This window comes from Epinephelus moara, chromosome 18 (assembly GCF_006386435.1).
Source record: "Epinephelus moara isolate mb chromosome 18, YSFRI_EMoa_1.0, whole genome shotgun sequence".
NCBI classification, from domain to species: Eukaryota; Metazoa; Chordata; class Actinopteri; order Perciformes; family Serranidae; genus Epinephelus; species Epinephelus moara.
In genome coordinates, this window is record NC_065523.1 from 31,973,498 (window position 1) to 31,988,010 (window position 14,513).

General features: G+C 41.3%; 1 protein-coding gene across 4 annotated transcripts in view; it reads right to left on the reverse strand.

Moving 5' to 3' along the window:
- Nucleotides 1-1,487: 1,487 nt before the first annotated feature.
- LOC126405359 (RNA binding protein fox-1 homolog 2-like) overlaps nt 1,488-14,513 on the reverse strand; it is an 80,685-nt gene continuing 67,659 nt past the window's right edge. For 3 of the 4 annotated variants that reach the window (XM_050069061.1, XM_050069060.1, XM_050069062.1), the window contains 3 exons: nt 8,799-8,899; nt 8,175-8,250; nt 1,488-6,411 (listed from right to left, as the gene is read on the reverse strand). In XM_050069061.1, the coding sequence (XP_049925018.1) occupies nt 6,367-6,411; nt 8,175-8,250; nt 8,799-8,899 (222 nt within the window). In that variant the 3' untranslated portion in view covers nt 1,488-6,366. The remainder of the gene's footprint in view (nt 6,412-8,174; nt 8,251-8,798; nt 8,900-14,513) is intronic. The other variant, XR_007571570.1, reaches the window with a different exon arrangement.

Genomic DNA, 14,513 nt, shown 5'->3' on the forward strand with positions numbered 1-14,513 from the left:
AAGCCCCTTCTTTATACCACCTTTGTATTTTTGCACAGAACCAAATGACAGTGGCATCATGCCGCCCCAGTGTGCGATTTTAATACGGCATGCCGGATTCATGGAAGAAAAAGGGGCGTGAATAGCCTGACATGAAACACAACAGCGTTATCTCTAGTGTGATATATATAGGGCTGCAGTGATATACCAGTTGCAAGATATACTGTAATATAAATGTTGACTGTTATCATACTATGTACATTTGCTTATCTACAATATTGAAAAAAATTCAACTGGACTTAAAAAACTTTTTACACATACTTCTATTAAGAAATGGTTTCAAATTTCAATTATAGTAATAAAAAGTTTGTTCAACCAAAAATAACCCTTCTGTTTTCATTCCTTTGAGGCTCATTGTGACTGATAGCAAGATAAAGTCTATGATCCCGTGATACCGCAATATTTTCTGAGGCCATTATCGTACTGTACCGTTGCAACCCTACATACAACATACACGTCAGCAGCTCTTTCTAAACAATAACAACATTGATACATGGTAGCTGATCTCATTCTCTGCTCACAGTAAGGAGCTCCAGGACCTTATTGTTTTCCCAATTTTGCTGTTCTTCCTCTTCGAGTTAGTCGCTAACTGCTAGCAGCTACTTTTTAAATCTTCCCCAGAAAGTTGCACACACATCATCATAACTTAACACCCGTGCGACCCACGACCCCGTCCTGCTGGTTTCCCATTTATTCGGACGTTGTTTTGGCGCTGTTACTACCTCCGATGCCGGCTTAACGGTGAGAAAACTCTGTCCCACCATTCCATGATTGTACCTTTTATACACAACACATTTAGGTGGCCTGACGGTGTGAAATTCCTGCCTTGAAGAGGCGGTGTAAAAAAAAGAAAAAACAAACTGCAGAACCAAGGGTCAAAAATTTGAAGTTGCACCAACAACGGTAAATCGAGGCTAATATTAACATAATGAGCTAATGCTTAGCTAACGTTAGCTTAAAAGTTGAGTAACTTATCAAAGTTATTTTGACAAATAAATCTAAACTTTAAAAATCATCCATCATTTCTGGAAATTGAACATATTTTCACTCTGTTATTAAAATGGCATTACTTTTGGTAAGAAGCGCATTGTGACTTCTTTAAGACTCGAAACTCAAAGTCAACGCGGTCTCACTCTGAAGTCGCCGAAATTCGTTGTTTGGGTTGTGACTTTCGGCATCAGACACCGTAAAAAAAAAAGGTGCCCTTTAATGTCAGCATGATACGCAGCCGGTCATGTTACAGTTTAACGTCAACAACCAACGCACCCAGGGTGCCTTGCACATCATATCTGGACATGTAAAGTCCATGACCAAACGTCAATATGTGATGAGGTCGGAGTGAGAATGTGTTGTCAAAGTTCAGGACCTGGGACTTGAGTGCAAAGACTTGAGACTTACTTGTGACGACTTGGTCCCACCTGTGGTAATAAGTATTGACAGACCAGTATAAAAACCAAACAGTTTATTTATTATATACATTCAATAATAATGAAGAGAATAAACAGAAGGCAGACACAAGGATGGCAAAATAAAACATTGTGAGAAAATACATGTCACTTATTGAAAAAAAAAATCACTTGGATAAATGAGCTTTTAAGAGCATGTGACATTAAAAAAATCCACATGCAATTCAAACTCATTTATGAAATCCCTGTACAAAGGAAAAAAAAACCTCCCACTGGGTTGACTCGAGCACAGTGCAGGGGAGTCGGGGTCAGCGGCTGAGGAGAACTTGTGTGTCTGCTCCAGCGCGGCTCTGCGCTCATTTCTGCAGCCTTCCAAATGAGATTTACTCCAATTAGAAGAGACAAAAACAAGCAGAGGCGACCCGCAGGAGTCACTGCAGCTGCACCACGGTGGCTGCTCAATAACATTTACACCACCTCAATACAAGCTGAATGAGCATCTCTGTGGGCAGGTACATACTACAATACACTGTAGCAGCTGCTGCCACATCACCAGCCTTACAACATCTTAAAGGAACACTTCACCCACTGAGTAATTATTTGTAGATCAATTACTCACCATGTGTTGTGTTGAATTTGGGAAGAAAACACTGTTTTTCTCGCTTGTCCCCGCAGTGAACAAACAAAGACATTTTGTGATGAATTGAAGTCATAGGGGGCCACGTTTAACAACAGCAAAACTACATCAAAACATCCATTTACAAACTCTCACAGAACTCCTGCAGTATAATCCACGTCTCATCTATCCAGTCGTACACTCAGTACTTGAGAAAGCCAAAACAGAGAGCCCTTTCCTATGAGGAACTGAACTCAACTCTTCAAAGCCAGACTCCATTGACAAAATCACTAATTTAACCTTGCTAAAATAAGGGAGCTGCTGGTCTACCACTGCCTCAATCGGCTGGTTTGTCTGTGTTACTGTGTGAATCCGGTGCTTTACAGAGTTAGTTCCGATTCATCAAAGTCACAATAACACAAACAAACAAATCAATCAAGGCAGTGGTAGACCAGCTGCTCCTGTGTTCAGTGAGGTAAAATTACTGATTTTGTCAATGGAGTCTGACTTTGAAGAGAGCATAGATGAGTTTCACTTTTCCGTCAGCTCCCTGTCAGATCAGGGTTGTCGGTTTGGGAAGTGCTGAGCGTACGACTGGATAAATGAGACTTGGATTATACTTCACAAGTTCTGTGAGAGTTTATGAACTGATTTTTGATATAGTTTTACTGTTGGTAAACATGGACCCCATGAGCTCTATCATCAATCACCTTCTCAGTTTTTGGATTCTTCCTTCACCACATACTACGGCTGCAAGTAGTGATCATTTTCATTGTTTGATTTATTAGTTTATTATTTAAGCAATTATTCAATTAGTTGTTTGGTCTATAAAATGGCAGAAAACAGTGGAAAATGTCCATTTGTGTTTCTCAAGATGACGACCTCAAATGATTCGTTTTGTCGAAAACCCAAAGATACTCAGTTTACTGCCACAGATTAGCAAAGAAACCAGAAAATATTCGTATTTAAGAAGCTGGAATCAGATAATTTTTATTTTTTTGTCCCTAAAAAATTACTCAAAGCAGTTAATTCACTATCGAAATTGGTTGTTTGTGCTATAAAATGTCTGCCGGTGTTTCTCAAAGTCCAAGATGACGTCCTCAACTGATTAGTTTTGTCCAAAATCCAAAGATAAACAATAAATATTCACATTTAAGACGACGGAATCTGAGAATTTTGCTTATTTATTCTTTAAAAAATTACTCAAGGTGATTAATCGACTTTGTTAATTTTATTAGTCGACAACTAATCCATAAATCGTTGCAACTCTACTGTGGAGGCATGCAAGAAAAACAAAGTTTTCTTCCCGAATTCGATGTAACACGGTGTGAGTAACTGATCTACAAATGATCATCCTGTGGGTGAAGTGTCTCTTTAAAGCTGACTCATCATTAGGTGGGCCTGTGTCGTTAATGTTATCGTTTCTGAGATTTATTTTCATTATAAAAGCAAACCACAGGGGTGTAGACATACCAAATTAAACTTTACGCATCTGATATGGCTGGTGATTACCACGGCGACCGCAGAGGCACAGAGCAGCGATAACCCAGATTATTGAAGCGGACCGAATCGGCTTCCATAAAGCGACTGCGGGCCACTTGCTTCTCCCCCTCCCCACACTGAGACTCTACCGGACCTTCGCTGAGATTCCTCGTCACTCCTGTTGCCTCGCATCACATAACATCCGCGTCTCTTTCTTTCTCCTGCTTTGTAAACACCCCCGTCCATCCTGATCTTCCTCCTCCAGCACTATGATTTGAATTCATGCACAAATGAAATCTGACTGACGCCCTTCCTCTCTCACAAAAGCATGCATAGCAACACTTCTGATAATACTTGTAAGGAATAATAAGACAAAAAAAAAAAAAAAAGAGGTAACGCGCGTCAAAAATACTCATTGGACCTACTGCACACATTTTTCACAATCATACAAAAACAACATCACCCGCCTCGCACTGTCCGCTCCGCCCTGAGCGCACTGTACCCCCTGAAAAATTAAAAAAGAAGAAGAAAAGACAGCAGGGGACGTTGTTATCCTGTCAGCTCATGATTAATGGCTCAGCTCCTCACCTTCACCATCACCGCCACAATGTCCCCCCACTAACCACCCACACACTGTTTCATTGTTCACAAGCTGGCCGCTGCTGGGCCACAGGGCGCCTTCGACATTGTGTGGACGCTTCCCCTCCCTTGTCTTCGCCTGTAATTTGGCCCTAATGGCAAATGTAATTCAAAATATCCGCTCTGTCTTTCTGCATATCCCTCATGACTCCATCTGCTCTGATTCCCCCCGTGTGCAGCAAACACCTCCACGTCCACACTTTCACGTGTTATTAAAAAAAAAAAAAAAAAAATCCAATAAATTAGTGTGTGAATTTTACAGGGTTGTTTTTGTGTTTGTCCCAAAATTGCTGCAACCTTTCAAATGTGTTCTCTTTTTTTTTGTAGACGCTGCTTTAATGACATATCCCAGGGCGCCGTTTCAACACTGCACTGAAAAACACAACCCACAGATAAAAAAAAAAACCACACAACAAAGTAAAGGCAACAAAAAAGTCACAAAAGTAAGAAATACATCAGGACCAAAAAAAAAGGGCTTTCTTCAGAAAATCTTTGGAACCAAAAAGGCAAATAATAGCAATAACAACATAGTGAGAGTATATGGAGACGTGATACATACAGGACAGAGACTTGGTGTGTAAGTTATTTGATGACGCCTCCACACGGACTGATATGGAGAACTTTAAAACTATTCAATCCCAGAGAGAATAATGAAGGATTTAAAATTACAAAATGATGCAGACACGTTAAAAATGATTGAATATAAATAGATAAACTCTCATTACTTCACCATTACGATCTCTCTGTTTCAAATGTGTTCTAATCTGGGCTGTTCTGCTGGGATCTGCCGCTCCGCTGAGCTGAGCTGAGATCAGACAACGTTTCCACGCACAGAGCAGCCCGAAGCCTGGAGGCAGAATATATATCTCAATTGGCCAGGAGGGATTCCCATTTGGCTGACTGGCAGATGATTAGCTTCCCGTGTGGGTGTTCCCGCTTCAAATCTAGTTCATTTGTGTTCGATGGGTTCTTTTGTCCATCTGACCCGTTCACTCGCCGCATCGCCGCTGCAGCTGGAATGTCTGACGGTTTTAAGGGAGACAGAGAGAAATGGGCCGAGTCCTTTTTTGGAAGAAGTGCCGAGAGCAGATCAACGATGAGAGGGGAGGGGAGGTGCGCTGGATTCTCAAAATGGACACAGGGTCAAACTGAATCCACGTCCCGTCTTAGTGTTTGCAGTTACAGTAATAAATGTGTCGACCAGCAATAAGGACAAAAGAATGGCTCCGTCGCCGAACGCGTCCACGTTATATATGACGACAGTTCTATGCAAATTCTTATCAATGGCAGCAAAACTAAATACGTGAGAGAAAAACTGAGGTAATGCAGAAAAAAGTCACTTGTTTTTTTTCCTTGTCGTTTTTTTTTAATTCTTTTTTTTGTGTGTTTCCTTTTATTCGGGGGGGAAGTAGTGAAATGTTGGAAAAATGACAAAAAGAGAGTTTTCCCATGCTGTGGTTCTTGTTGCCAGGACAACAGTGGTTTCTGTCAGTCAGAGGCTGAACGTTCCAGCTTTACAAAACAACATAATAATTCCTACATCTTCTGTGTCGAGCAGTCCGAGTTTCATTATTACACCGTGACGCTGAACCAGAGGGACGTCTCTGCTGCAGCTTCACGTCAATGTAGTGTTTAAAAACATGAGTACCTTTTATAGTAACGCTGTGCTGTGGCATCAATCTGTGCAGGCCGTCACTAGAGGAGAACGTAGAGGAAGCCGTATACTTGGTGTTGAAAGTGTGTGTACATGTCTGATTAGGTTTTACAGGGCAGTGGATATACTGTAAGTTCAGAAGGAGAAAAAAAAAAAAAAGGTGTCACACAGGAACAGCAGTCGCTCTCCCTCCAGGTCCCGTAGTGTTTTAAAAACCGTCCTAAATTGTGCCCCGTGGTTCAAAGTAGCAGGCTCCGGCTTTTTCAAGTGGGAGACACTCCTGGCAGTTTAGTCATTGTTTCCGTGTCAGCGACAGACAGAAGAGTACAGAAACAGAGTTTGAGTTGATGATGTGGCGAATGACCTCTCTCGCCACGGACGAAAAAAGAAAAGAGAAAAAGGAAAAAACAAAACACATGAGTTGTCACTAGAGTCCGCCTGCAGAAAAATGGAGGGGAGCTGCTGCCAAACAAAGAGCTTGAAAAAGGGTTTTGGAGCGATGTGAAATTCCTCGGGTGTGATTTGTGGTTTTAGTAAGGAGCGAACCTACTGTATCCTGCCCGGTATAAACTGGCCTGAAAGAGACAGAAGGGACAAAACAGTCATCACGTGGAAACATAGAGTTACAGCTACTGTTCTGAAACAACCTGGTCTACACAAATCCATAAACAATACATTTAACCTCCTGAGACCCGAACTTCTGTTTGGTATGCATTTTTAATTCCTCCTAGCTATTTGAAATCAGTAGGATCCGATAATCATAAAAACACTCAACATTGTGAGCGATAATAAAGTCCCAATGTCCTCAAATGTGTTGCCACACCAAACTACAAACATTATTAATCATAAATAAACAAGTTTCAACCACAAAATGTGATCAGGTTTTGGAGCTTGTCCCCTTTTGTGTCGGGATCGGCTGCAGACTGACTTGGCAGAGATGGCTGCCATCTTGTTTTTACATGGACTAGTGTACTGTGCTCTTACTGCCACTAGATGGCACAAAAGTGTCCATGAACGAGGACAACAGGTCTGAGTTAAGTAGAAGGAGGTAAAGAGACTGGAATGTGTACATATTTCATGCTTCGAATTATGGTAACAACAATTTAACATTCACAACCAGATCAACCAGTGGGTTCCCCAGGTCAGAGTCACTCACTGGGCCCAGTTTTAGAACAAAAGAATATTAACTATCTGGCAAAATATACAAGATAAGAAGTGTTTTCAAGGAGCAAAAGCTAAAACCAGTGCCTACTAGAGTAACAATAGGAGTAAGATAAGTACCATGAGTTACTAAAAATGAACTAAAATGGTGGATAAAAGCAGACTGCACCTGATAATCAATGTTATTTTGGATATGATGTAAAAGGATTTATACATCTGCTCTGCATTTACAGAGAGCCTACACCGTAGCCTGACGTGCATCTCCCCAGAAATGTAACTACATGTCACAGCAACACAGACCTCCTGTCTGTTTCTGTCAGCTGAAACCATTTCCCTCAGTGGAAACAAAGCTTTTATTTACTTTAATTTCACAGATAAGAAACAATAAATTGTGAAGACAATAAAGCCTCCACAAAAATAGCATTTTAAGTCTTGTGTGTGATTTATCCTGGTTTCATATGAGCAGAGGAAAAGTCTGCTAGCTGCTAGGCTAATTTATACAATGTAAACTACCATAGGCTTGTGCTAATAACGTTAGCATGTTGTATTTGCTTGGAAAACGTGTTTAGTATAAGACAGTTGTTTTGTCGGTGAATCTTGGGAGTTGTAATGGAACCAAAATCTGTAGTGTTACTTTTGTTTAATGTTGCTGTTGTCCCTGGCTTCATATGAGAAGAGGAAAAGTCCGCTAGCTGCTAGGCTCATTTATACAATGTAAAATGCCATAGGCTTGTGCTAAAAACATTAGCATGTTGTATTTGTGGGGAAAATGTGTCCAGATAAAGACAAGTGTTTGTCTGTGAATGCTGCGAGTTATAGTGAAGCTGATTTATGTACTTGTGTTTGAAATTGTCTGTATTAAGACATGTTTAATGTGTGTTTAATGTGTGTTTTGAATCAATTAAACTTTACAGCACTTCACAGAAACCCTGCCGCCGACTAGTGTTTTGGAAATGTAACTGCATAGCGACACAGACACACCACGGCACAAGTATAAATGCTCACAACAACTTAGGCTACTTAATAGGCTACGGCGTAGGGTCTGCATAGAGCTGACGCACGAGTATAAATCCCGCTTACCACGTGCAAACCATGTCTTAAACCTTCCATCTTTAAACATACGACTCATTTCTGTTGCACACTGGTTGTGTTTCAGAGCTTGTGTCAGTGTTCTCACCATGGCTCCGACTCCGTAAGCAGCAGCAGCTGGAGTTAAAGCGTGGTAGGGATCTGTAGTGTACACGCGGCCATAACTAGAATCAAGTCAAAATCAAATCAAGTTTATTTATATGGCACATTTAGAAACAACTGCAGCTGTACAAAATAAAAGAGTGACACACAAATATATAGCAATATAAGATGTACACAAATATAAAACACATATGAAAGTCTGAAGAAAATACTGTTTCAATAAATCATCAGTTGATATGATTCAACATATTCAGGATATTCTGAATGTATAATCATTCAATAATGCTGATTTGACTCCTTCAGCGTGCAGCCATTCAGGTGAGCGTTACACTGAATCTAATCTCCTCCTAACACACAAGATTACATTTCACGGTTAAAGTCTTACTGGCTTTCACTCTTATCTTTTCCATCCATTAGTGCTGTGTTACTGAACATAAATGTCCTCATACATCCCATAATCCCATTACCAGTATTGTCTGTTATCAAAGAACCTTGGTATCAAGTATTAACCCTTTGGATTCCTCATTATTCCTCCTATCTAAAACTCATCTCTGACTCTACAGAGCATCTTCACTCTCAGGTGTGTGTGTGTGTCCCGGGATGAACTCACCTGTCACTGTAGGCAGCAGCTGCGGCGGTTGCTCCGGTTACGGCCGCGGGCTGGGCGTAGCGATAAGCAGCGGCGGCGGCAGCAGCAGCAGGGTAGCCTCCCTAAAGACACACACATACACACACACAACAGATCTCACTCATATGTCTCTGAGGAGGACAACACCTGGACTAAGGTGTGTGAATGAGTGGGGGAGGGGAGCGCCATATAGAGACAGAATATACTGACATTTCATTTTAATAAATACTTAAATATATGCATAAATATTTGTGATTACTTCACGTGATTATCTACATTTTGTGAATACTACACAATGATTACTATTTTCTTTTTGATTATGTGATATTTAACACAGAATTTTAAGGTAAAATGAGAAAATATAGCAAATAAATTGTACAATAATTTTAGAGATATTTTATTTCCCTGTTTTCAGTAAAAAATAACTTTAATAATAACTTGGCCTGTCACCATAATTACTTTTATTGGATGATATATTGTTCCAAAAAATTGTTAAAAGCAATATCAATATCATTTTGAGACCATTTAAAGCCACTAATAAAAAACAAACAAACACCAAGAGGTAACTTTTGATTATTATTATTTTTATTATTATTTTTTTGTTGTTTTTTCCTTTAATAACAGGACAGTTTGAAGCATGAAGGGGGGAGACAGAGGGGACCACATAAAATCAAACCCTCAGCCGCTGCTGCAAGGACACTGCCCTTAGTCACTGGACGCCTGCTCTACCCACTGAGCTACTGGGCGCCCCAAAATCTTAATTCTTACGAATATTCACACACTGGAATAAAAATCTGAAAAAATATTTATCAAATTTGTAAAAAAGTAATTAACACCTGTTTATATATACAAGAAAGTATGTATAACATTTTAGTAGCTTCATGGAATGACCCAGAAATTGCTCAGTTTGAGTACAAAATTTGGCCGACAAAAATAAAACCAACCAAACTCAAACGACTAAGGGCATCTATTGCCCTAGTTTTTGCGATGTGTGCCGCACCATTGGCCCCAGTCGGCCCTCGCTGTCTTTTTTTCGGCCAGTTCAGCATGTTGAATTGGAGGCCGAGACCTTTATCAGAAACAGTAAATATCATAAATATTCTTTGCTCTTACATCGGGTTATGTTGTTAATGTGCTAACTGGCTAACTAGTGTCTGATGCCTGCTGGTATGGAGAATTATGTCCTCTCACACAGGTGCGGAACATACGTGCTAGCTGGCCGTTAGCTGTCGTCTTTGCGATGTGTTCAAGTTCCATATATGGCAACGCAACACTCCGCCTTCGTAGGGCTGGGCGATATGTCCTGAAAATTATATCACGATATTTTGAGGCTGTATCTCGATACATGGTATATATCTCGATATTTTTTAAATCTCCTCAAGAGCACTTCATTAATGCCAGGACTGGGAGAGAAAATTATTAATATTTCTGACCAAATCACCCTCTCTGATGCAAAAAAAATGTTGGGAAGATTTTTTTTCCCCCCAAAAAAAATTTTCATCAATAATCAACAATAATGTAGGTCAAGGCAAGCGTTTAAACAAATAAAAATTCTGGTAAGTTGATAAATGTACATCACTTTACTATAATGAAGGAAAAAACATCATTTATTCCATATGACGATCCAACGATATCCAAAAAAATGATATGTAGTCTGCAATTTGCGATTTAATGTAAATCAATGTTAACATGTGTGCCTGTGAACGTGACTGCCTCTCCTGTAGTGTGGAGTGTGTTGACATCACGCCCACAAGCTATCCTGGTGCGTGCAACACAGGCTCGGTCCGCTGTAGGTACAGTGCCGTGCTGGGCTGCTGTGTGAGCAGCGTGTTTGACTGTGCTCAGTCTGTTGATGGTCATTTACATATGTCAGGTCAGGTCAGTGCCCCCTAATATAATGTAGGGGAAACACTGAATCAAGCAAGAAGACTAATGATACCATTTATGTGTTATATTGTAATCGCAATCGCAAATCGCGATATTGTCCACTCAGATCGCAATCGCACATTTTTATCAAATCGTGCAGCACTACACTAGTTCTTTGATGTTGGTTTGGTGTGTCTGAGCCTTATGTGGCAAGTTCAGCAAAGCTTTGGAACAACGCAGTGACCTTCTTAATTCAGCCGGTGTGCTGCAGTCGGCTCCCGGCGAAAAGGCCAGCCTATGAGTCAGGGGGTAAAGTGGAGGGTGAAGTTTTTGGAGGGTATAACTACGAACCATTGACATTTTGGTTTGTTGCCAGGGGTTGGCAAGATAACGACTACCAGGATTGTGCCTCTTCCACTCCAAAAGTGCAGCTGCAGGCTACCTGTGAGCTACGCTGTGGCATCTGTGGAGTGTGGTTTGATTTTTCTCGAGGTGGAAAGAAAAAAAAGGGGGAACGCTGCACCAAAGTCTTAAAATGGTCGGGAAAATCCCTGCTGTTTATTCTGGCATCATGTTGGCAACATTCTTATGTAAATTAACACGCTTCAAAGACAACAAAGTGTCCATATATCGTATGATAACTCGATATTGTAATTATCGTGACAGGCCTACTGATAACATTTCCTTACATATACTCTTTGTATTCCCAAACCTGAGCTGAAATACAGTGTGCGTCAGTATATTGCATTTCTGTATGGGGAGAGGAGGTGGTGTGGTGCTGGATGTGGGACAGGAGTGCTTTATCAGTGAGACAGAGAGAGAAAATTGGACTGTCGAGGTTGAGTTAGATTGTATTATTACCACTACGGGAGAGGGGGAGGTAAAACAGTGGAAGACAAAATGTTCAGGCCATATAGAAACTCATTGTCTCGTCAGGACAGAAAGATAATGATCGGATGTGTCAGGAGAACGCCTGTGAGTACAGTATGAGGACACTACAGGAGTCAGAGGTTCTAGTGGAGACACATTATGACAAAACTGCATTTGTTGTTATTATTATTATTATTATTATTATTATTTGTGTTTCTTCAACATGAATTCAGTAGACAGAAACAAAGAGAGGAAGATGGAAATAAAAAGGTCACACACACAAACACACCCACACAAGCCTATGCTGACTAAAAATCATCTCCTCACGCTGAGACTGCATGCATGACCCAAATTAAAATCCAAACCTACTCAGAAACAAAAACAAACAAAACACAACACCACTGCATTTGGACCTGATCAGAACAGAGCACAGCAAAGCACAACAGAAACACCCGGCATTCTCCGAGACGCCTGCAGGACACGGAGCGCAGGCGGAGGGGGCGGGGCAGAGAAAACGGGGTTATTAGGGAGCGAGAGCAAGGCCTTGTGGGTGAGTGGAGGGAGAGGAGGACATGGAGCAGTAGTACAGTATGTCCGCATGCAGCAGCTGATCAGCACATGCTTCAGTAATCATCCTGGAAGGAGTCGGGGAGGTTAATTCAGGAAGAGACCATGTTCTCCGCTTCAACATCCCATGCTAACAATGACTGGACCTTTGCTGCAAAGGGGTCCAACTTGGGCTTTTCACGCTGTGTGTTACGAGAGCGAAAGTAGGCAAAGGCAGCGGGGACTTACTTCCAGCTCTCTACTGCTACCATTGAGAAGTTCAGCTCAACCATGGTGTAACTGAGTTGCAAAAGTCACTGCTGTGTCTCGTACTGTTACAACCACAAGCATTATTTAAGTTTCCATGACTGTCCATCAGATAATGCTCACGATCAGATGAGACAAGAGGGCCAAAGTTATGTCTGCAGTCTTCCACTTAATAAGGAGGATAACTCTTAAACCTCAAAGTCCAAGGACGTCTTAAAAAATGGGGTTGGGTTCAGGCCTTGGAAAGAAGCCAGTCGGTGTATGAAAGACGGCCGCAGAGCAACTTGGTGATGTCAGGGTCAGGCTGTTACCACAGCAGGTGAAGCTACCGCCCCTCACCCTGACCATATGCTTCACATCCTCAGCCTGGTAAGTTCAAAGGCCCAGACACACCAGAACGTTAAAGAGTGAAGGCCTTTGTACACTGAGGCCGTTTTTTTGGGATGCATTTTTTTAATCCCTCATGCGGAAAAAATCATCACGCACAGAAACCGATTTGTTTTGTTGCTCCATTCATTGTGAAAATTTGCAAAATGTGACAAAATTAAAAGACTCTCTTTGCCTCTCTCCTCTGGAGTTACCTATCTGACTGTCACCACTCCCTCCCTGTCTTTCATTTGGCACTGCAGCTGCATGAAGGGCGGATCTGTGCGGTTCGCATCCTCCTCCTCTTCATCATCATCCACCTCAATATTACTATCTGACCTGTTGAACGTGAGCTGTCTGAGTTATCAAAGGATTCTGTGCGCCCTGTTCCTGTCTTGTCTTGGCTGTGTCCCACCGCCACATTTTCTTCACTGATACTTGGTCAAACGTCTCTAACGACTCAGATGGATGCAGACTCAGTGTGTAAACGTGATTGACACAACGTGAGGTATTTATTTTTAGACGTGCAACAATTTCAGACGAAAGAAACGGACTCTGTGCAAAGGCATTAAGTGGCGATAAAGGCTGACTGTTGTGTCGCCTCATGTTGCCTTTGTTGCACTTGAAGCTAGGGCTGCAACAATCAGTCGACTAATCGACTATTAAAATAATCAAAAGTACTCCAAAATACTCTTATTGCGGCTTCACACTCTCCCATGACAGTGAACTAAAACCCTTTGGCGTGAGAATGAACAAGACATTAGATGACATTTTTGGGGGACTTGGGAGAGACAGACCGACATCTTTCAACATTTTAACACATTTTTCAATAAAATGATTAGTCGACTAATCAAAGAAATAATCGACAGATTAGTCGACAATGAAAATAATCATTAGTTGCAGCCCTACTTGAAGCCAACGTCCAACTAGCATGTATGTTTTGCGCCTGCGTGAGAGAAAATAACTCTCCAGTGCAGAAGGTGGAAGTAGTCTGAATTTGTCATTCAAAAAGGGAAACCGGAAGACAGACATGACGGATTTAAAGATGCTAGTTAGCCAGCTAGTCGTTAGTTTACTTTCCGCACTCCTGTTTCTCTTCTCGTGCACTGAGCTGAACTGATTTCAGGCACTGACGGGCAACAATTCAACATACTTTTTTGGCCGAGAAACAGTCGACAAGGACCAGGGGCCACCAGCCTGGCACACTCCACAATATACTACAATCTAAATACCTGTTATTAGGTAACAATGAACGCTTGACTGTGTGCGCTAAATTCATGTTCAGGTAGCTGTTGACATCAGTCACTGTCGTCTTTGACAGGCTGTGGGGAGACTTGTGAAAATCATTTAAACCCTCTGCTGTTTGTTTTCACTGACTGGCATGTAGACAGCAACAAGTCTCTGCTGCCTTTGCTGACTTCAGCTCTCGGAAAGCACAGCGTGAAAGGCCATTATTTTTAAGGATTGATGCAAGAAACCTATAGTTAAGTTTCCATCATGGCTGCATCCAATTTGTGTGTTTCCATTTTCATGTTTGTGAAATGTACGTGTCGTCATTTTGGCTGACAAGAGAACAAAATACAGAGTTTCTCCAAAACTAGCCGACCAGACAAAAGAGACCAGGTTCTCTTTTGAACAAACTGGCAGAAAAAAAATACACACTCAGTACACTTTAGTAGTTTAGTAAAACAAACAAACAAACAAAGCCCGTCCCAACAATCGAAAAGAGTGCACATTTCAGTGAGTTAGTAGAAAAATAAAGAAAAACTCAAAGCAGTGGTA